At 61.5% G+C, this 22,151-nt stretch overlaps 2 protein-coding genes across 8 annotated transcripts in view; one reads left to right on the top strand and one right to left on the bottom strand.

Moving 5' to 3' along the window:
* NUP98 (nucleoporin 98 and 96 precursor) overlaps positions 1–2,751 on the bottom strand; it is a 40,722-nt gene extending 37,971 nt beyond the window's left edge. For 3 of the 4 annotated variants that reach the window (XR_010371262.1, XM_064441631.1, XM_064441629.1), the window contains exon 1: positions 2,597–2,751. The gene's annotated coding sequence lies outside the window, so the exon portion shown is untranslated. Of the gene's footprint in view, positions 1–1,403; positions 1,549–2,596 lie in introns of those variants that run through there. The other variant, XM_064441630.1, reaches the window with a different exon arrangement.
* A 220-nt stretch (positions 2,752–2,971) lies between these two features.
* PGAP2 (post-GPI attachment to proteins 2) lies at positions 2,972–22,151 on the top strand. Of its 4 annotated transcripts, none has more exons than XM_064441632.1 (6): positions 2,972–3,158; positions 5,455–5,629; positions 7,314–7,566; positions 10,731–10,837; positions 19,930–20,038; positions 20,315–22,151. In XM_064441632.1, exons 2-6 carry the CDS (start codon positions 5,465–5,467, stop codon positions 20,443–20,445), a joined length of 765 nt encoding a protein of 254 aa, XP_064297702.1. In that variant the 5' UTR covers positions 2,972–3,158; positions 5,455–5,464; the 3' UTR covers positions 20,446–22,151. The 4 variants fall into 4 exon arrangements, with proteins under 4 accessions (XP_064297702.1, XP_064297706.1, XP_064297705.1 ...); XM_064441636.1 differs by lacking the exon at positions 2,972–3,158 and adding an exon at positions 3,344–3,425; XM_064441635.1 differs by lacking the exon at positions 2,972–3,158 and adding an exon at positions 3,352–3,425 and having other exon boundaries at positions 10,731–10,825.

Consider the following 22,151-nt stretch of genomic DNA (forward strand, 5'->3'; position numbering starts at 1 on the left):
ACAGCCCAGCATGGCTACTCCAGAGTGAGCTCACTAAATCTATCTGCCCAGCCCCGAAACAATTTGTTTTCCCCAAAACCCCACACCACCTTCTGAGAACAGACAAATCTCGGTTTTGAGCAGTCGTAGATACCCACTGTACCTCCACAGCCCTTCCAGCGCTGCTGGAGACTAAAACAGTTAAAAGCAAATCAGTATCTGACATTTATATTAAATAGTACCTAAAAAGATGTTTTGGGTAATCTTCAGCTATTCAGAACAGCAGTAAACCCAGCAGAATGCCACAATTTTGTGGTGTTAAGAGTCATCCCACTCACAAGCGAGTCCTTACGGACTTCCTTGTGCACATTAAGAGTACTTTAAACAACACGATTCTGGTAGAAGAAAGAAAAAGCCTATCTGACAAACTATCAGAGCACCCTGAGCCAAGAGCTGCCTCCAGGAGGAGGGCACTGCTGCCACACAGGAGGACCCTTCAGGGCGCTGCAGAGTAACGCTGCAGCCCACAACGCATCCCAACCCCCACGCCACGTACACTCCCCAGCTGTGCCTCCCACTCCTCTGTAAGCGTGTCGCCTTCCCCGGGCGTCAAGGCGGCTTTTTGTTTTCCAGCAGAACCTGGCTTGGGAACACAGGACAAAACACGGAGCCACCTCCCACTCGCCTCCTCAAGAGCCAACCTTTGCGCTCCAGCTCGACTGTACATGGCACCCGAGAGCATCCATCACCCCCACCCACCCTCCCAGTACCCCAAACTTCACAGTTTGCCCCCTTACACTACACGACCTACCAAGATGCCTTAAAAAAAACCCACCTATTTATTTTTTACACCTGCAAGATAAATTTCCTCCTGATGCCCAATGGAAGTATGCTCCTGGGACTCTGCACACCCACCTCGGCTACATTCTTCTCCATTTCTAAAGCCTATTTTTGGTCATCTCACTTTGCCCCCACACAGGTCTCACTGAAGGCCAGATAAAAAGCATCCACACAGTTTTCAGTTGTTGGTCAACCTTGTTACTCTCAACCTTATTTCCAACTCACGAACCCCCTCTTCTTTCAGCATTCCCTTTTTTATGAGTGCTTTGCCAAAGTCAGCGTACTGAGGATCGTTAAATGACAAATTCTGTTTCAGAACAAAACTGAAGCATAACTTTCTGAAATGCAAACAAGCTATTAGAGGATTCCACCCTCCTGTGGTGTCTGGAGCTTCGCTTTCTTTTGACACCCACTCTTCCTTACCCACCTGCCTTGGGTTCAGCCAAAACAGACCTCAGGCTTTATGAGGTCGTGGACACGTCAGAGGCCCTTTAACGCAGGTCAGCAGCGGGGGGACACCGCACACGACAACGGGCTCACAACTGCATGTGTAAAACGTTGGTTAATCAAATGTGAAAACACACCTGGAGCCACCGACTGCGGCAACGCCGGCAGCTACGAACCGGCAAAGGGCTGGGGCAGGACCCAGAAGTTGGGGGTTTTTATGCAGCACTGCTCTCCTGCCTGCTGGGCACCATCCCCAGCTGAAGGGGAGCCATCCCCTCACTCCTGAGGAAAAGCCCTGTAAGTATAGCTTTACAGTAACACTACACAAACCTCCAGCCACATCCAAAGAAATTCAATTCATTAATTAACACAAATAACTCTCCTGATAGCAGGCTGGCGCTTACATCCCCACCACAGCCAGGACCCTAAGACAAACCCACCATTATCCCTGGATTCCATCACAGACAACATGCTGCTCCCGTGCGCTCCCCCAGTTGGACCCCAACAAATCCCCCCCATCCCGCCCCCCAACTCCAGCAGGACCAGCCCCGTTCCCAGCCCCTCCACTGGAACCAGGGATGAGAAACCGAAAGGGCAGAAAGCTCCCAAACACAGGGGGTGGGGGGAGTGTCTGGGGAGGCCCCAGTTCCCCAAACACGGGGGAAGCTGGCAGGGGGAGTGTCTGGGGAGGTCCCAGCTCCCCAAACACGGGGGAAACTGGCAGGGGGAGTGTCTGGGGAGGCCCCAGTTCCCCAAACACGGGGGAAACTGGCAGGGGGAGTGTCTGGGGAGGCCCCAGCTCCCCAAACACGGGGGAAGCTGGCAGGGGAGATATGGGGGTGGTATCTGTGGAGGCCCCAGCTCCCCAAACACGGGGGTATCCGGGGAGGGGTGGGGTATCTGGGGAGGCCCCAGCTCCCCAAACACGGGGGGAAGGAGGGAGGACCCAGCTCCCTAACACACATTTGGGAGAGGGGAGAAGAGTAAGGTGGGAGGGTCTCGGGAGGCCCCAGCTTCGCAAACACGGGAGGAGTGGCGGGGGGAGAGTCTGGGTAGGCCCCAGCTTCCCAAACACGAGAGGAGTGTGGGGGTGGGTGTCTGGGTAGGCCCCAGCTCCCCAAACATGGGCGGGGGTGCAGGTCCCAGCTCCCCACGCATCCGCGGGACACCCGCGGCCCCTTCCCCCGCCTCGCCCCTGCCAAATGCTCAGCCCGCCCCGGGCCCCTCGCAGCCCGCCCCGCTCTCCCGGACAAAGGCCGCCCGGTGCCCCCGCGGCCGACGCGCCGCCCCGGCGGGCGGGGAAGACACCCCCCGCCGCCCCGCTGCTCACCGCCGGCGCCCGGGGAAGGAAGGGAAGGAGGGAGCGCGGGCCGGGCCTCGCCGGGCCGGGCCTCACCGCGCCGCTCCCGCCGCGCCGCCGCCGCCGCCTCACAGGGGGAGGGAAACTGCGTCACAGACCTCTGCGTCACAGCGCGTTCCGTCACGGCGCGCTCTGCGCGCCTCCCAGCTGCCCCTGCGCGCCGCCGCTGCCCGCCCCATTGGCTGGCCCCGCCCCCTCCTGCCCGCCGCTCATTGGCTGCTGCCCTTTGAAAGCGAGGCAACTTCCCCCCCGCCCCCCTCAGGGAATGGAGAGGGTTTCTCACTGATTGGCTGAAGTAGCGCCTGACGTCCGCCGCGCCCTGAGCGCCGATTGACTTACCGCGGCAGAGAGGGGTGGGGCTGAGGCTGCGGAAGGGTCCAGAATGCCGTACCGCAACCCCGCCCGACATCCGGGGCGTTGAGGGCGGGACTTCTCCCCACCGGCCCAATCCGGAAGCGCTTGGGCGCTAACATATCGCGACGCAGAGAGGCGGGGCCGAGAGTCTTAAAGGGACAGTAAAGAGGAGCGGGCGGTGAGGGGGTTCGGTCGGTAGGGGGCGCCCTTTGGCGGGGGTTGGGGGGGTGTGTGTCGGTAAGGCCGGGCCCCCGGTCCAGGGTCCCGGGTTCCCGGGGAGCCGGCAGGCCCCGGGCGGGGAGCGGGGGGGCCTGGCCGCAGCGGCAGGAAGGGGCGGGGGGGGGAGGAGGAGGGAGGAGGAGGAGGAAGAAAAAGAAGGGGAGGGGGAGGAGGTGTGGTGGCTGTGCTGGGCCGGGGCATGGAGCAGTGCCGAGGAAGCTGAACGGTGCGGGGCTGGGGGGGTGATGGGGGGTGGGGCAGCTCTGGGGGTCTGGGCGGGCAGTGGGGTGCCGGGGGGTCACTCAGCACTGTGAGGTCCTGGCGGTCTTTAGGGGGGTTACCCGGCGGGGTCTCTGGGAATGTGGTGTGTCGGGGGGGGGCAGTGAGGGGATCTGGGGGGCTGCAGGGTGCTGGGGGGTTCACTCACAGCACTGTCAGGTTCTGGGGGGTCTCTGAGGGGGGGTGGGGGGTACCCGGAGGGGTCGCTGCGGTTGTGGGGTAGAGGGGGGTAGTGTGTGTGTCTGTGTGTGTGTGTGTGTGAATGGGAGGGTACGGGGGGGCGGGTCTCGGGGGGCAGTGGGGTGCAGAGGGTCTTTGGGGGGGTACCCGGGAGGGTTTCTGGGAATGTGGGGTACTGTCAGATCTCTCGGTGGGGTTGGGGTGCCCGGGGAGGGTCTCAGGAGGGGCCTGGAGTGCCCGGCGGGGTCCCTAGGGGGTGGGGGTGCTGGGGGCTCTGGTGCAGGGCAGGCTCGGGGCCGTTCAGTGCATTCACACAAAATATTAGCTTTTTTAGTTTGCCCCCTTTGGGCAAGGCCCTCATGAGAGGGGGGGCCGGGGCTAATCTGGGGCTCCCTTTTTGGGGACGGCGGGGACACCGTGTCCCCCACAGGGCGGACGTGTCCTGGCCGCGGCACAGTGTGCGGTGTCAGCGCCGGCAGCTGAGCCCCCCCCCCCCCATTGCCGTACCCCTGCCGGCGGTGGCCCCGGGGGGCCGAGCCTGGGCTGGCCGGGGGATCCCCCCGCCACCTGCTCCTCGGTCTGGCTTGCTGCAGTCCCGGCCCCAAAGGGCTCTGGCAGAGCCTCGGTCGAGCTGCCCTTTCGCTTCGCTTTCATCCTGCAAATAAATCCCCACCCTGCAGCGGCCCATAAAGCAGCGGCACAGCCCAGGGGAAGGGGCTGAGCTGGGTTTTCTACAGCCCTTTGCTGCCAGGGTGGGCACAGCACCGGTGGGGACCATCGCTGCTGCATGGGGGCTTCGGGCACAGGGGGAGGGGGGCGGCTGTGCTGCCCTGGGGCAGCTGCCCAGACGCCTGCCCTCACTTATAACTGGCTTCTGCGGGATTGTCTGTAAATCGGATTTGTCCCAGAGCCTGAGCGGTGGGTGAGGTGAGGCAGGAGCTTGTCACAGCCCCCCGTTTTGGCTGCTGGGTGGCCCTTGTCCCCAGGCAGGGGGGAGCCTGCGGGGACAGGCGAGGTCGGGGCCAGGCGCAGCGGGAGGAGAGCTCGAAGGGAGATGCGTGTGATGATCGGGACCGATTTAACGTGGTTTTGACCCCAGCGGTCTGAGGGCAGCTGGGCTGCGGCCAGGGGCACGTGAGAAGGTTAAAGGATGAACGGCAGTGGCCGAGGGCAAGAGAGCAGCCAGGGAGTGCTGGGACAGATCTGATGGAGAGCCCTGAGCCAGACAGGGGCTGCCAGGCTTGATAAACCACTTGTCCCGGCTTGCCCCACCTAATGAGCAATAGCTTTATCATTGTGCAAGGTACAGGGCTTGCAAGGTCCTGATCCTGCAGCCGGAGTCTTGCCCGTAAAGGTGCTGAGCGTTCGGCTGGGAGGGTGCTGGACGTGGGGCTGTGGTGCGCTCGCAGCGTGGTGGCAGCGGAGCGAGGACGGTGCCGCGGGTGGTTGGGATGGGCTGGAGGGGCGGCGGCAGGCAGCACCCTGGCTGCGTCAGCGCTGTCCTGCACGGCAGCTCTGAGCACAGCCCGAGAACGGTCTGGATGGACGTACCCCGCCGAAAAGAACTCACGTGCCTTTCCAGCCAGATCGGTCTCGTGGTCCAGAGCGGAACGGGCATCCTGCTGCCCGCACGTCCTGCTGCCCGCTCCTCCCCACTGCGTGCAGGCCGTAGGGCTGTGCAGCTGCTGAACACGGGTGTTTCTGCCAGCTGTATGTGTGCATCCCTGCCCAGGGCTGTTTGGGGCTGAGGGGACGGAGAACCCCCACCAAACGTTTGCTTTTTTGTTTGTTTTCAGGTCATTCAAGATGTTACAGGTACCACTGCCCCTGGATCGAGATGGGATCCTCTTCCGACTCCGTTTTACCACGCTGGCTGTTGGGACTGTGTTTTGCCCGCTCTTCGGTTTCCTTTTCTGTGTGATCTGGTCTCTGCTGTTCCATTTCCAGGAGACGACAGCGACCCACTGCAGGGTAAGTGACACTCAATGCAAAATGCAAAGCCCTCCAAGGTTGTGGCTGCTTGGCTGGGGCAGCCGGCGAGGTGGTATGGGTCCTCTCTTCTTCCAGGCTTTTCCACCAGATATGTTACAGGATCTTGAATGAGCTGCTTTATTTTATTGTACTTGTGATGCCTCGGGACTGTCGACTGAGGTTTTGTCTTATTAAAAAGGACCTAGGGAAGTACAGACTGGCCAGGCTGATTCTGTACTGAGCACACCAGTGGTGATTATAATAAGGAATAAACCTGGTGAAGCTGTAGATAAATACAGTGTCTGGTGGATGAGTTAGCCCAGCTTTTATAAAAGGAGTTGCTGCCCCTCGGATCTACTGGAGTTCTTCAGAGGCGTCGCAAGCACGTGCCTGGGGAGCTTGGGTTGAGAGGGACTGCCTGGATTTCCAAAAGGATGAGATCGGGTTCCTCCCGAGGGCTTTCAAGCAGCCATGGCACAAGCGTGGATAAGGAGCTGGTTACAAGCTGGGAACAGAGGGCAGGAGCAGGCGGTCGTTCTCCCACCAGTGGGAGATGACCCCAGGGATCTGTGGGGTGTGTGTTGTTCCTTGTGCCCGTACGCAGTGGGGTGATGCCAAGATCCGGGAGCAGGGAGGGTGAGGCAGGCTGCTGAGGTGGGTGACAGAGCAATGAAATGCCAGGGCAGTTTGAGCTGGAGAAATAAGTAATGTGCGCACGCAGTGTGCTGTTCTGCCCCCTCCTCACGACGCGGGTGTATGGGGCAGGGCAGCGAGGACATTCAGAGGTGTCACACAGTGCCTGTTCCTGGGGTGGTGAAGTGAGGGCTCTTCAGCTGCAGGTCGGAAGAGACAGTGGGCTGAGAGCAGGGAGAGGCGGAACAGAGACCTCTGAAGTTGTGGCTAGCCTGGGGAGGGCAGGCAGGGATCCACTGCTTGCTCTCTGCCAGTATGAGGAGTAGGGGACGTCTTACGGAGGTGGCAGGTTCAAGGCAACCGCAAAGGAGCTGGTTCCTCAGGCGGAGTAGCCAACCTGGGGAACGCCTCTCCGTGGGACACTGGGGACATGCAGTTCGGCGTGGGCTCCCGGGCAGACCGAGCGGGATCGTGGAAGAGTGGGTTACCTGGTGCATAGCAATTGTGCCTGGCTCGGGGAGTCCCTGAACTGGGAAACTCTGGGGGTTGGGAGTTTATTCCGGGGCTGCATTTATGTTTTTCTTGCTTTTATGTTCCTCCCTGAATGCTGCCTTTGCCTGCTGTCGCTGTCACTTCTCTCCATTAGCGTTGGGCTAACAAAGCTGTGCACTGTCCTCTCCTCTCTCCCCAAACCTGGGGGCAGAGAACACATGGGGGACCATGACTGAGTAAAGGGAAGGAATGAAAGTCAAAAGTATAAAGCTAAGAAACCTGAGCAGGGCACCCCAGCGCCCAGGGACTGTCCTGGCAGGGCTGGGAGCAGCGTGCTGGGGGCTGTGTGGTCCTGGGGGGATGAACCAGGGTTGCTGCCACATTACATCCCCTGGCTTTTGAAATAGGAATAAACTGATTTAGGAAAACACAAAACAGACTACACCTACTGCCCCCCGCAACCAAACGCAAAACAACTTTAGCATCTTGGAGAGCTCTAAGTCTGACAATATGACACATTCCCTGTGCCTTTCCCCACAAGCTGCTGTCTCTCTTCCAGGTCCCTAACTACCTCCCCTCCATCAGCGCTGCTATTGGAGGCGAGACCCCCCAGCGCTACGTCTGGCGCCTCTGCATCGGCCTCCACTCGGCTCCCCGGTTCCTGGTGGCGGTCGCCTACTGGAACCACTACCAGAGCTGCCACTGCTCGCACCCTCGCTACCTGCGCTTGTGCCACTTCAACCTGCTGCTCAACCTGCTCGAAAACTTCGCTCTCCTTATTCTGACATACGTGTCCTCATCTGAAAACTATGGTAGGTGTGTCCTCCTGCGCTCCGTGCTGACCGTCGCGCCGCTGGCCTTGCTTGCGGCTGCTGAGGCTTTGCAGAGCTCTGCTTCGTGCCAGAGTTTTGGAAGTAGTTAGTTTGGAGGGAAAAAGCAGTAAAAATGAAGAGGTTCTATTAAAACCAGCATTTATAGAGCAAAGTTATGTCTGTAATGTGCAAATAGCCGTGTTCTTCCCAAAATTCTTGGCTGCTGATAATTGGCTGAAACTGTAGGCTGAATTTTTATATCAAGCCTAGGGTCAGGCTTTAGCGCTTGGTTCCCACCTGTGTGCAAGGCCATGCTTAACACGTCTCACCACAGCTGAGCAAAGGCGGGTTAGTGCTCGTCCCTGCAATCTGCTCCGTCTCTGCTGCTGGGCTTTGGCGCTGAGCTGGCTTCCAGCCCACGCTCTGTTCCAGCCGTGTTTTAAATACCCTCCTACAAAATTTTCTGGGTAAAATTTCATGTGTTGACCTGAAAACAAATTAAGAATTTTTCAGGTTAAATCAGCGTGTGCAAAACACAGTCACGATAGGCTGGGAAACACTCTTCTCCTACGTGGTTGGTTGATACCCAGCTGCTGTTTAACCCTGAGGTCTGGAGGAGGCACCGGGGATTGACGTGGGAGGACTCAAAATCCATGAGCCAGCAAGGTCGTGCTGTTGCAGAGGAAACAAACCCAGCTCTGGGAGCTGTCAGCAAGAGAGTCGTGTGTCAGCTGTCCCTGCGCACAGTTTGAGGGTGGCGACGATGGATATGGTGTCCAGCTGTGGGACCACGCTGGAGGATGCAGTCAAAGTCTTGCAGAGAGAAAGAGAGGCCAGGCCAGAGCTTGACAGAAGAGGGTTTGTGTCCTCACAGCAAGGGAGACGAGATGGGGGCAGGGATGCAGCTGATTTTGTACGGAGAGTGTCTTCCTACTCGCAAGGGGTGAGGAAAACAAGCTCTCAAAAGGCAGTGGGGGTCAGGAAGCTTTACGGCTGCTAAAGCAGCGAACCAGAAATGGACCAAGGCCACCGGAGCCCTCCAAGAAGGCTGGGAACGCACCTGTGGGGTTGAGGTGTCCAGCCCCGGTGCAGAGGATCAGGTGGATGATTTCTGAGGCTCCCTCCAGCCCACTGCTGCCATCGGAGCAGGGTGTCTCACTGGAAGTGCAGAGCACTGCAGGCACTGTCCTGATTCCCTGTCAAAGCGGGTATTTAGAGACATTGCACCTTGCACACCGAAACAGCAGGCTGCCCAGGAAAAACAGCTAGCAAGTGCGTGAGCCCCAACAGCTGACAGCTCCCTGCCCACGCTGCTTATTTTCCCACTCACAGATGCCTCTGTCTTTCGCAGTGCAGTGGTTATTGCCTTTCTGCTCACCTGCTCATCGCCCGGGAGCCGTGCCCGGAGCAGTCTGTGCCAGGGCCTGTTGCTGGCACAACGGCTGTCGGTCCGGTGAAGCTTCCCACCATGTGGGTGCTCACTGGCTTCCACTGGGTCTTCACCAGTAAGCCTGGTGGCTTCAGGGCTGTGGTGTCGCAGAGTCCAAGGACCTCCTGAGCCTTTTGGGTGAGGAGGTAGATCCTCCAAAGCATGCCTGTCTCAGCTGAACCCCCAGACCATGCCAGGGTTTAAAGTTTTTCCCCAAGTCCTGTTAGGTGAGTGTTGTGGAACCATTTGCTCTTCAGGAGGGAGCACAGCGTGCGGTAACCCCGAGCTGCGGGGCTGGAGCAGGCTTGGAAGCCACAGCTCTGTGTGCCGCAGAGTTCAGTGAGCTGGGGCTGCTGGAGATGAATCTCTGTGACGGAGGCCTTTGGTCTAGGGGATGTTTGGGTCCTGCTCACCTTCCTTGTCTGCTGCCGGCACAGCCTGTCCCCCACGGCGAGGCATCCCATTGCCACCCCACCTACCTCTGCCAGTGTCCCCAGCTGCCCCCACCATGGCGGGGACTGCAGACCACCCGCTGGCAGGGCTTCTCCAACCCGTCAGGACTGGGAGCATGCTCTTAGGAATTCAGGTGTGGTTTGGGGGCTTGGATACCTCAGAGTCCATTGTCATCCAAATGGCTCTGCCTGCGCCTCGTTTCGTGGCCGATGGCTCTGCCTGGCTTGCGCAGAGCTTTGCGAGGGGGAGGCTGAGGTGCGGTGTTGTGGCTGGGCAAAAGCCATACTGAGAGGTGAGGCTAACCCAGTTTTCTCAGATCCTTATTACAGACTAATCTCGGGGAAAGTTTCGGACCTTAGCTGCCATGCTGAGATGAGAACGGGCTTAGGTTAATCATCTCTGCAGGGCACTGCTCAGGTCTTCGCCTCTACAGCTGCCTTTACCATCACTCCTTCCCTTCCCCTGCAATTGAGAGGGAGAGCAGGGAAGAGAATTTCTTAGGTTCAGGTGTTTGGGAATTCAGCCTGTGGTTCAGTTCCTGGAGAAGGGGCTGGGAAACTCTTAAATAGATGCACTCATCTGAAAATAACTCTTCTGAAGTTGCATGGGCTTTGTGCGTGGCTTTGGGGTTTTGCGAGCTGCTCTGGCTTAGTGTCGCTCCAGCTGTGTTTCCAGCCTAAATCTGTGCTAGTTCAGTGACACACGGGACAGCCTCCGTGCTGGGGATGAGGGTGATGACAGCTGTTAACTGGCAGGTAGATAACGCAGGAGGCCGGAAGATGGCCCTTTCTGGATCTTGGGCTGGCTCACTCCGCACACCCCATGCCTCGGTTTCCCCGTCCCAAGAACAGTATTGGTGGTGCTGAGCTGCTCTCAAGGGTGCCCGAGGTTCACAGCCATGTGAAGCAACGGACTCTTGGACCAGGTGCCAGAGCACATAAATACCCTCCTGGCACCTTTGGAATAAGTCTTCCAGCAACTCGCATCCCCCCCAGCCCCGGGCTTACTGGGGACCGTGAGGCACACACGAGCAGCTGTGTCGCTAGATCCCCCTTCCCCTTTTCTGCGTGGGCGCAGGGGATGTGGAGCCACACTGTGCCCCAAAGACCCTGGTCCTCAGCCCGCTGCTTGTGCTGGGGGCACAGCATCTCCCGGGTGCTGGGACTCCCAGCAGGACCACATACTGCAGAAAGCAGTCGTTCGCCTTCCCATAGCCTGCCCCGCGTTCCCCTTGTGCTCTTGGTTCAGATTTAACGGGGAACCTGTTGTCTTGTTGATTCAGCAATCCACGAAAATGCCTTCATCGTCTTTATCACGTCGGCTCTGGGCCACATGCTCCTGACGTGCATCCTCTGGAGAATGACTAAGAAACACACAGTAAGTCCCGAGGTACAGAAACTTTCCTTTCTTCTCTCTGTGCAGTGCTGGGGAGGGGGCTCTGGGCTGGCGGTGGAGGGCTTTGGCTGTCGCTCGCTTGTGAAATACCCTTAACTGGGTGCTAAAGGAGGGAGTTAACACCGCCAGGTGAATCTGGAAAACATGGTCACCAAAATTCATGGTTTACCAAAACAAAGTGGGGAGGAATCTGTCAATTTTTATTGTCTGGTTTTCAATTAGAGCTGATGTTTGAAAACCACCCATTAGTGCCCCCTTGGGTCAGGTTTGCTGACCCCTTCTCCTTGCCTGAGGATGCCTGTTTCTGAGCTGAAATTGGCTTCTCTCAGCTGGGGAACTGGAAACCCGCTGGTCCTGCAAACTGGGAACAGCTGCCAGCAGCAGGTGTTGTGTTAGCCCTTTCCTCCAGGAATCGCTGCGCTGAGCAGGCCGGCTGTGGGTCTTGTTCCCTGTGAGGGGGCCGGTGGGCTCAGGGACTCACGGGTCGGGCAGAGGATCCAGCCAGGGGCTTCTGGCTCCATCGCCTGGGTGCAGCTTTGGTGCCGTGCTGGTTTGTGGCGCGAGTCCCGGGCCGTGGGCAGGGCGGGACGTTCAGCTTTGAAACTCTGTATGTGAAAGCTGCTTCTCTGCCTGTGTGCTGGGCTTTGCCTGGGTCTCTGGGCTCCCTGGACATGTCCTTTTCTCCTCGGGGATGCGTCTCACCCAGCTGATCCCCACTTGAACCCTCGCAGTCCCAGTACTAAATGGGGAAGGGCTCCCTGGACTGTGCTGCCCCAGGAAGGCGATCGCTTTGCAAAGCAGAGACCTTCAGGGGAAACTGTCGGAGGTGTGCGCCCTTATCGCAGGGCTGGGAGCAAGTCTCTCCGCGGGGACTGCATGCAGGGACGGAGGGCAGGGTGGGTGCTGTGCTCGGGGTCTGCTGGGACACGCCGCCTGCGTACGAGCAGGATGAGCGCCGTGCGTGGGGCCTGCTCGGGCAGTGACAGTGAGCGCCTTGCTAAGGCTCGTGCTCCATCACGTTTGATTATCATCCCCTTCTGGCAATTCACCAAGCCTGCCCCCTTGCTGGCTTGTTTCAGAGACCTGGAAAAGAAGCTTCCAGCAGTTGTTTGCCTGCAAGATGCCCTATGAAGGGGGCCTTTGAAAATCCCAGGGCTCCCGTCTCTGGGTAGTGATCCCTTATCTCTGGTGATATGGGGATAACGGAAGCTCAGCAATCACTCCTTGGCGGCTCTCCTGAGGCTTCTTTTATTTATTTCATCTTTTTTGGCTTGTCTTTGGAGTTCTTGAAAAAAAAAACCAAAACCCTGCATCTCCTCCCCCCAGCACTGCACCTCAGCCAGTTCCCCGAGCAGCACGCTCCCCCGGGAAGCGCCTGTCTGCAGGCGTTGTGCCTTTGCAAGACCGTAGCATTGCAGCAAGCCCATGGGTTTTGGTTGCAGCGCGGTAGCGGCCGCGCTAGGCCGGCTGTCAGCTCGCTGGAGCAAAAATCCAGGTGCTGGCTGTGAGCTGGGCACGCTGGCTGTTCCCTGCGCTGAGCTCTGAGCCTGCACGCCCTGATGGTGATGGATACACGTCGCTGCGTGTAGCAGGGACTGCAGGCAGAGAGCTCTGCTGTAATGTGCCCCTGGCCCATCACGGCATCGGGGCTGGAGTGATTGGGTCGGGGAGGAGAGCAGCCTGCCTCTAAATGTCTGGTAATTCAGGTGGGTTTCTCTCAAGTTCATGTTAGGGAACACCACGAGCAGAGTCCCGCTGGCGGTGTTTTGACCCGGTGATCCCTGCTGCCACCTGGCAACACTTCTGCCTGCAGGTTGCCCTCCTCTGCCACGTCACCCGCCGGGGCTGGTTCATTAACCCGCTCCCAGGGGGCTGAGGGAAGCAGGCGGGAGGTGCAGGCATGGCTGTCCAGAGCCCGTCCCGTGTGTCTGCACGTCCACGGCCGGTCCGTGAAGCTGCTGTGTGACGGTGACCTTGCTGGGGGAGCAGCCTGCACCCACAAAGCCTACAGGCTTGGTGTCGCTGGGTGCTGTCACCTGGGCTCTTCTGCACCCGCTGGCGCTGGAGCGGCCTATGCAACTCCTGCTTCGGTGCTGCTGGGTGGCTTGTTTTGGGCATGGGCCGAGGGGTGCAGCAAACCTGCCCCCCCGACCCGCAGGACTCACTTGGGCTGGGGGCTGCTGCCAAGCCGCAGCGTCTCCGGCTGTGTGCCGCAGCGGGCGAGGTGGCACCTTGTCCTTGTCACGCTCTCCTTGCTGCTGCAGGGTCAAGCTGTGCTGTGTCAAGCTCCTGTGTCTTGGTGTGCGTCCCCAAGCCCAGCAAAGGAGCATTTGCCCACTCTGAGGATGCATCGACCACGGCACGTCCCTGGTCACGGAAGCGCAGGGGGGCATGGTGATGCCCTAGCTGAATGTGCCACCAGCTGGCACAGCTTCCTCCTCCCGTCTTGGAAAGGCCCTGCCGATGGAGGGGAGCTGCCCGCAGGGGTGCATGGTCCCCCCCAAAGCTGGGTGTCTCCCCACGGAGAGAGAACCCCTTTGGGGCCAGCCCTGAGCTGGAGCCAGGGCCAGCTCCGTCGGTGGAGCTGGCCCCCTGCACCAGCTCCCTGCAGGGCTGCGTGTCGGCAGATGGAGCTGTCGCCCGGGGAGCGAGGGCGACAGGCTAGTTCCTCCGAAAAGGAAAGCGCTGGGTGGTGGAGGTGCGGCTGCGTGGTTGGATGTGTCTGGACAAAGCGGGACGAGGGCTTGACACGCTGCCGGGCACGCAGCCGTGGGCAGCATCCTTTGATAAGTGGGCCCTCGCCCTTATAATCGCTCTGCAGACCTGCCTTGTCGCTCCATCCCTGCCCCACGATGTGCGGGTTGGGCTCCTGCTGCGAAGGACTCCCACGGGGCCGCGGCTCCGCTGGCACGGGCAAGGTCTCCTGGGGCTTATCCGGCTGTTTGGGTTCCTGGGGCCGCGGGCTTGCTTCCCAAGGCCGGCGGCAGCAGGGCGGCTTGGCCTGGCTCCTGCGACACCCGTGGCGCGCTTGGCTCGGCTGCGGAGGGGCGGCGGAGCTGCACGAGGCCGCGGCGAGCGCGGGGCCACCGCCACATCCTCCCCGCCCCGAGCCGAGCGGCTGCCAGGAACTGCCGGCCTCAGCAGGAGCAGGGAGAAGTTGGGCAGCGCCTGCTGAGCTGGCCGGGCCGGGGGTTCACGGGGCTGTTTTAGGGCAGAGTGCAAGTGATCTCTTCTTGCGGATCACAGCATCTCGGGGCCAGATTCTGGCTCCGTTCGTGTCGGGTTTTTTTGTTCACATTTGCTACCCCTGGAGACGGCGGTGGCAGGGGGGAATGGGCGAGGGGGACAACTCTGGTCCCACGGTGTACCGTCTTTCCCTCGTCTTCAGCAGAGGAAACTACCGAGCGGCCCCAGGGGGGTTCAGGTCCTCCGGGGCCAAACCTGGGACCATCTCTGGGACAAACCCCATGCGAGGAGCTGGAAGGCTGGGCCCAGCCTTCCTCCAACTTGGTCTGGAGGAGGGAGCAGGGGATTTGTGCATGGCCCCCTCGGGGAGCTGAGCTGGGGCTGGGGAGGGAGGAAGGGGCCTGCAGAGCCCTTCTCAGGCCCCGTGCCTGACACCGCTTTTTAGCGCTGCCGGAGGGGGTTAAGCTCCCCAGGTTTGTGGAGTTTCAGTGTGCAAGTGACAGGAATTGGTCTTGCAAAAGCCTCGTGTTCGTCAGGGCTCGTGTTGCAACTGCCTTTCTGCAAGGGCAGGAAGGTGCTGAGGAACTTGTTTGTAATGGGGAAGTACAGACGGTTTCCAGTTGCAAGGTGGCAAATAGTGAGAGAAAGGAAAATAAAGCCCTGCAGGAGGGAAGAAAAGAGAAAGCAGGCTGAAAGGAGGAGGGGAAGGGGCAAAGCAGAGAGCTCTCAGGGGAAAAAGGGAAATGGAGCCCGAGGTCTCCAGCTAAGGACTGATCATAGCGGACTAGAGGCAGCGCACCCAGTCCTTGGTGCTTGGCCATGACTGGCATGGCATTACCCTCCCCGGCTGGCATCTCTGCAGTCACTCTCTGCTCCTGGCCAGCTGCACGCCCTTTAAAACCCTCCTTCCGCAGCTGGCTCTGCCACAGTGAAGATGATGAGCAGTGCAGCAGAGCAGAGCAGTTTCACTTCTTGTTTGCAAACATATTTCCCCCCTGCCCCAGCGGCTGGTGTCACTAGCGGCTGCATTTCGGCCAGGAGACGTGCGTTCACGTGCGCAGCGGCCACCGGGCCGGCTGCTTCGGGCCCATCGGAGCCAGCTCCCGCTGTGTCGCTGGGGCTCGGCCCCGCAGCACCCAGGCTGCCGTCAGCCCGCTCCGCAGGGCGTGCAGGCTGAGCCCAGCCCTAGGCAGGCAGCTTCTGGAAAGCGTCTCATGCAGCAAGTGCGAAGGCGGAGGTGCTGCTCAGGTGCAAACCCGGGCTGCGTGAGCAGGGGGGGACCGACCGGTGCCTGGCTGGCAGGTGCTCTACTCGTTCCGCTGCCGCTCTGTCCCCTTCAGCGCTGGTTAAGCCATTTCTGCTCGTGCTCCCAGAGCAGGACAGCTGAGCTGAGCTTCCAGCTGCTGCTGGAGCCGTGCAGAGGGTACCGCAAACACAGTCAGTGAACACGCGTGGTTTCAGCTTGACTCCTCGGTACCACTGTCAGCTTGCCGGCAGCCTAGTGACAGCAGCTCACGGGGGTGTTGGCGGTAGCTCACACAAGCCCTCTATAAATATCCCAGCGCTAAGCTCTCAGTGCTAGGGCAGCTTGTCTTCGGGTTCACTGCAGGGGAGGCAGAAATGCTCGAAGGGGAGCTGGCATGGGTGTGCAGCCCGTAGCCTCGAGGATGCCGCTTGTCCCCCAGGAAGGGTCGGCTCCGGCAGCAAGCCAGTGCTCGGGAGGTCCCAGGAGAGCGGAGCTGTTGCATTTTGATAATGTCACTTTGCCATTTGATTCCCTGTCCCCATCAGGAACTGGGGTGCGAACTCTTCAGGGTCCCTCTTCTTCCTCTCCGGAGGGAATGAAAGAAGCGGGAGTCTCTGTCCCTCCTTGCTGCCGTTTGCTACCTGCCCGCTCCCAGCAGCCATCCTCCAGCCCTTGGAGCTGGGTTTGCAGGGCTGGGGGCTTGCCCGGGATGGGGGAAGGAGACACCGGGCACATTCCGTGGGCTCAGAGGCGCACGGGGCAGCGTCCCAGGCTGGGGCTGCAGGGCTGTCCCCGCCGGGCTGGGTTGGCGCAGCCAGTCTCTTCTCTCCCCCATCATCTTGCCTCCTGCTCCTGACTCACCTTCGTGTGCATGGTGAATGTGCCTCAGCTCAAAGCCTGCAAGATGCTGGACTAAATTTGCCTGTGGTTTTTCTGGGCCAGACACACATCCAGCCACGGAGGGCTGGCTTGGAGAGGGGGGAGCTGTGTGAAACTGAAGTGGCTTGCAGGGGACACTGGGTGCTCCAGTCTGTCTTGCCAGGAGGAAATTGCGAAGCCAGGGTTGGCAGCTGAGCGTTGCCAGCTGCAGCTGTGCCAGCCCCAGCAAGGGCCCAGGGGGAGCCTGAAGCCAGCTGAGCTTGGAGCACCCCATCCCTGGCCAGCCAATGCCTGCTGCCCGTGCCAGGCATCCCTCTGCCCGTGCCAGGCATCCCTCTGCCCGTGCCAGGCATCCCTCTGCCAGTGCCAGGCATCCCTCTGCCCTGGCAGCATCCCTCTGCCCCAGCCCTGCAGGGGAGCAGGTTCTGTACTGCACCGTGCTGGGTTAGGCTTAGGGTCAGGGTAAGGGTTCTTCCTTCCTGGGGAGGAAAGGGTGCACCATTCTCACTCCGGGTTTGCCAGGCTGTAAAACCATCCTCCCTGTCTCAGTGTGTGTCCTGAGCAGTTCACGGCTACTCGTCCTTGGGATTTTCTTATCCTTCTTTTTCCTCACAGGGAGCTAAGTGTGGAGGCTTCAGTCTCCTGCCAGGCTGCTTAGAGCTGCCAGCTCCCCTCCTGGGCACTAACCTGCGTGTCTCCTGCCCCTGTGCTGCCCCTTGTCCTGCTGCCGGACCCCTGAGCATGTCCCATAGGAGCTGCCACCCCAGGCTCGTGCTGCAGCGCCCTGACCCTGTGCCTCTGGGGCCTCGTGGGTGCTCTTTGAGCTCAGCTTCCACATCTCCCTGGAGGGTGAGTCCCTGAGCCGAGCCTAGCCTCACCAGACTTAGAGGCGAGTGGACAATTAGGTGTTAATCCATAATGCCTGGTGCCCTGCGGGATTGTGCCTGCAGGGTGCTTGCTGCCAGCGGCGGGTCCCCAGGGGTGCGCTGGGGCTGTGAGGCAGCACAAGTCGCGATAGATGCCCCCGTTGCTGAACAGAGGTTTCTCAGCAGCCGCCGGCTTGAAATCTGGCACCGTTTGCTGCTCGTCAGGCACGGACCCTGCAGCAGCGTGGGCAGCCCGGGCACGACACCCAGCTGCAGCAGGGAGGGGCGCAGGGGATGGGGACCACGGGGAAGGTGTGGGAGCTGGAGTGTTACCCCCTGCCCTGGTGCAGGAGGAGGAAGGGGAGGCAGAAACTGGCCTGCCTGTGCTTCAGGCAGCATGATGGGAGCTCCGGTAGCTGCTGGTGCCTGATGGCAATGGGCCACCTGTCTGCTTGCCAGCATGGACCGTACCCACCGCCTCGCCTGCGGCTTGTCGCCACTTCCCACGGTCCTGGCTTTGCTGGGGATCCCCCTCCCGTGGCCCCACATGGTGCTCCCTGGGGACGTCGTGGGAGGTTCGGCTGCCTGGTACCCCCCACCAGGTCGCTGGGGGCCCCTCATGAGGAATCTGAGGGTGCCTTAAGTCCGCTGCAAGCAGGAGCCTCCTGCAAGGCATGGACTGGGGGGGCCGTGCAGCGTGGTGCGATGCTGTGCAGCGCAGCGCACGGTACCGTACAGCGGTGGGGTGCAGCACGGCGCAGTTTGGAGCTGTACGGTGCAGCGCAGCCCACCGCAGCGCCGTACGACGCGGTGCAGCGTCCCGGGGTGCAGCGTGGTGCGGCGCGACACGATGCAAGTGCAGCACAGCGGGGTGCCCTGCGGCGCGGTGGGGAGCACAGCGGGGAGCTGCCGCTCACCTTGCTGCGACGAGCGGGACGCTGCTGCCGTTTCGTAGCGCAACCGTTTCCGCTGCCGTGGAACCTGGATGAAAACAAGGCTGTTTTGTGACCCGCTTTTCCGGTGTGAAACTTTATATAACGCCTCGGCCTTGGCTGCTTATTGTTATTTAACTCCTGGGTTGGCACCGCTGCTCGCCCCACCCCGCGCCGCTGGCCCTGCACCTTCACGGCTGAGCACCAGCCGCCTCCTGCTTCCTGGTGGGCTGCAGGCAGGGCTGCCTGCTCCTGCCTGCGGGAAGCCCTGCTCCAGAGGGTCCCGGGAGCTGCTGGGGAGAAGGACCCTCCTCAGCCCGAGTGGGAAAGGACCTGCCCGGGCCCCGCGGGGCGGAGGTGGCATCGTCCCCGTGCGCCCAGATGGCGAAGGCGACCGCGAGGCTGCCCTTCCTCTCTGGGTTTTCCTCCCTGCTGTGACCTGTTTGTGCTCACAGGGCGGCTGGCTGAGCCTGCCGGCGTGTTTTCTTGGGGGGGGGGGTGTGTAATGGAAAGTGTGATGGGGCAATTTAAATTTTCCTTATTCTCAACAGTCCCTGAAAATGGATTTTTTTTGTCTCACGTGAAACGTCAGATGAGGGGGAAATTCCCCTCCCACCAGGGATGGGAATAACAGGCTGTGTCTGGGCCGTCTGTGGCATCCCCAGCCCCCTCTTTCCAGCCCCCCTGCTCCAGGGCTTGGCGTGTTGGTGGCCTGTGCTGCCATGGAGATGCTGGGCTCTCCCCTGCACCCTCCTTGGTGTCCGGTTGTGGTGGGAGGTTCCCCTGCCACAGGGGCTCCCTGCTCACCCCAGGGCTTTAGGTTTCTTTATCCATGATGCTCAGTGTGATGAGAGAGGAGAGGAAGAGGGCTGGAGCTGTTACCCACCGCAGCCCTGTGGCTCCTGGGGGGGCTGCTGCACCTGCAGCCCCCAGCTTCGGGGGGCACTGGGTAGCCCGCAGACGGGGTGGCGCGTTGTGGGGGAGGGCTGCCCCCTGGGCTGCCCCCTTTGCGGGGGGCGGGGACGGACTCTGCCAGCACAGAAGCAGCAAGCCGTGCGTTGATGGGGGTGCGGGGGGCCGCTGGCAGCAGCCCTGTGCTCTGCTCCCGCCCATTGCGCTGTCGGAGGTGGTGCTGGGGGCCAGGATGGGGCCCCCCGGTGCCAGGGCGGCTCGTGCGATGTCTCTTGCCCCAGCTGCCGCCCCTTCATGTGGTTTCCTCCTCCCCGGCACAGTTGCGAGCGAGGGGGTGCAGCGCTGGCTGCCGCCGCCTGCACACGCCGGTGAATTCCCCGTGCCGGGGCGGTTGGGCAGCGCCCAGGGGACCCGGGGCCACCTGCAGCCGCCCTGGCCACAGCCAGAGGATCTACCGTCTGGTAGAGCCGTTGGCCCATCTTTGGGGAGCTGCGAGGGCCCCCTGTGCCATGCGCAGCCCCGCACCACCGCGGGCAGCCGGGTGTTTCTGCCTCCGGGGTCGCCCGTGTTTGCCGGGGGCCGCGTGGCTTGTTGGCATCACACGGTGCCGGAGGCCCCCGTGGCTCCCGTCGCCCCTCGGCTGCGGCAGCGAGTCCTGGGGGGAATAGCCGGGTTGGGAGCTGGTGGCACACCGCAGCCCCCCACGGCAGCCTGCCCTTGGGGCTGCCTCACGCCCCGGCGCGGGGAGCCCGGGCAGCAGCTTGGTTTATCCGTGCGCAGGAGCGGTCCCCCGGCCAGGTCACAGGTGCCCAGGTCACAGCCCTGCCGAAGCAGCTGGTGCGGCCCGTGGTCCCTACCTGGCGGCTGTGCCCAAGGAGCGAGGGTGCAGAGGGGCTCCCGGGGCCAGGGCAGAGCTTCCCTGGGGATGGGGGTGGCATCTCCGCGTCCACAGGGGAGGGCTGAGCTGCTTGCGGCCTCGGAGGGTCCCTGCTGTGCCGGGCAGGAGGGATGGAGCAGGCACCAGGCATTGGCCGGGGCTGTGACCCAACTCTTGGCCTCTTCCAGGAGCGCAAGTCGTACAAGTGGAAGCAGCTGCTCTTCTTCTTCACCTTCATCACGTTTGCGTTTGCCGTGTGCGTTTACTTCCACCACAACTGGTACTGTGGCCCTGGAGGTAAGGGGGCTGGGGCAGGGCTGGGGTCGGTCCCCCCACTGCTCGGCCATGCCTGGGGGGATGCGCGTGGGGAAGGAGCCAGGGTGACTCCTTGCCTGCCAAACCCCGGCCAGAGGCCAGGAGAGCTCCCCTGGGAGGGGCGAGGGACAAGGGATGGTGCCTGGCTGCCCTTCTGCTCCCACTTGGGTTCAAGCAGGGGATGAGCCCCCCGCCCCATGCCCTGCTGCCCTGGTAGGTGCCCCAGGTTCCCCTCACCCGCTGTGTTTTCTCCACCAGTGTACACCATCTTTGCCTTCCTGGAGTACCTGGTTGTCCTCTCCAACATGGCCTTCCACATGACTGCCTTCTGGGACTTCGGCAACAAGGAGCTGGTGGTGAGCTCGCTGCTGGAGGACAAGCACTTCTAGCCAGCCACCTGTCCGCCGCGGTGCCGGTGCCAGGCAGGGACTGCTCTTCCCCTGGGGGAGGCAGGGAGCCCCTTCCCTCTCCTGCTGCCCCCAGGGCTGGGGCCAGGACGTTCGCTGTGGAGCTGCCGCAAGCATTGTCCCGGGGTCCTGGGCCCCGCAAGTGTCTGAGCATGGTCTCCAGCTGCACCTGGAGCTCTCTTACAGGGGAGCTGGTGGCTCTTTCTGGAGACCCTCGAGGCCAGTATCCCCTGCCGTGGCTCCCTGCTGGCTACTGGGATGGGCAGGAGGACAGAGGAGGGGGGCAGGTTCCTGCTGCCTGTTTCTTCGGAGGATGCTCTGAGCGGAGCAGGATGCACGGAGGGCCAGCCTAGCCCTGGCCCTGCTTCGCCTGGTTCCTCCTCCAGGCTGGGGTTCCTTGGCCAAGGTCCTCAAAAAGGACTGGTGGCCTTTCAGGCCTTGAAGCTTAAGGGAGCCTCGGGAGAAGGAGCACTTGCTGCCCCTGCATCTCTCTGGTTGCACCCCCAAAGCAGAGCAGCCCAGAGCCTTGACTTCTTGGAAAGCCTTTGCTGCAGCACCTGGGGCTGGGTCCAGGCACCTCCTGAGCCCGGGGTGAGCACGGGAGCTGCAGCCGGGGGCTGCCACTGGGCCCTGCTCTCCCCTCTGGAGCTGGGGCAGGGTCCCGGCCTGTCCACACCTGTGTGGCCTGGAGGGGAGCATCTTCAAAGGTGCCAATCCGTGCACAGACTGCATGGGAGCAAGGTGCATGGGACGTACTGGACTGTGTGCACAGGGCACAGCAGATGCCGAGAGCATCCACAGTCTCCTGCTCTGCGTTTCCCAGAAGCCCCCTCCAGCAAGCAAAGGGTGCTTGCAGGGGCGCTGAGCTTGGGTTCAAGCCCGGCTTGGGGAGGAGGGGTGAGTGGGCTGGTGCTGGAGGTCCTCGCTCTGACATCCGCATGGCTTCTGTGCCATAGGGCTTGAGCTGGGAGCTGCTGGGGTTCAGCAGTGCTGCTGCTGCCCCGGGAGGAGGGCGCTGGCTGCCAGGGTGCAGGGGGCTGGCATGGCGGTGGTGCTGTCTGGGTGGGAGCTGGGTGCTGGCAGCATCCCCAGGCTCCCCAGCTCCTCCGCGTGCATGGCCAGGCTGGGCAGCGCTAGTGGAAGGGGGCTGCCATTGCTCTGGCTCGCAGGGGCCATGGCCCAGGAGGGCTCGGGGAGCTGGTGCTGTGCTTGGAGAGGTAGCACAGGCTCGCTCCTGGGGGCTCTCTGGAAGAGGAATGGGCAGGGACTGCAGGCAGAGGTTGCAGGCAGGGGGAGAGGGCTGAGCCTGTCAGCACCAGGAACTGTCTTGAATGTGGGGAGCTCTGCTTGCCGGGGCTCACCCCATCGCACGCTCGGCTGTCAAGGACCATCGTAGGTCCCTGCAACTGCTCTTCATGTGAAAGCAGCCACCACCAACAGTCCCCTGGGATGTCCCAGCTCCCAGGCCTTGGGCAGAGACTCCAGCAGGAGCTGCGGCGCCTTGGCTGGTGGCCCTGGCTGACCCTCGAGCGGGTCCTGCTGTGCAACGTGTCCATCGTGAGTGTCCCCACCGCGCCGTGCCGGGCTCCATCCATCTCCCCTGTCTGCATGCGTGTGGCGTGCTGCCCCCCCGGCAGCATCGGCCCCTTGGTTTTGAAGTTGAAATAAAGCACTGGATATTTTTGTGA

Source organism: Phalacrocorax carbo, chromosome 1 (assembly GCF_963921805.1).
Source record: "Phalacrocorax carbo chromosome 1, bPhaCar2.1, whole genome shotgun sequence".
NCBI lineage: Eukaryota > Metazoa > Chordata > Aves > Suliformes > Phalacrocoracidae > Phalacrocorax > Phalacrocorax carbo.

Excerpts from the sequence above, each read along its gene's own strand:
- PGAP2 (XM_064441632.1), top strand. The coding sequence starts at position 5,465 with ATGTTACAGGTACCACTGCCCCTGGATCGAGATGGGATCCTCTTCCGA. Across the intron at positions 5,630-7,313 it reads CGACAGCGACCCACTGCAGG|GTCCCTAACTACCTCCCCTC; the intron begins GTAAGTGACACT and ends TCTCTCTTCCAG. Across the intron at positions 10,838-19,929 it reads AACACACAGTAAGTCCCGAG|GAGCGCAAGTCGTACAAGTG; the intron begins GTACAGAAACTT and ends GGCCTCTTCCAG.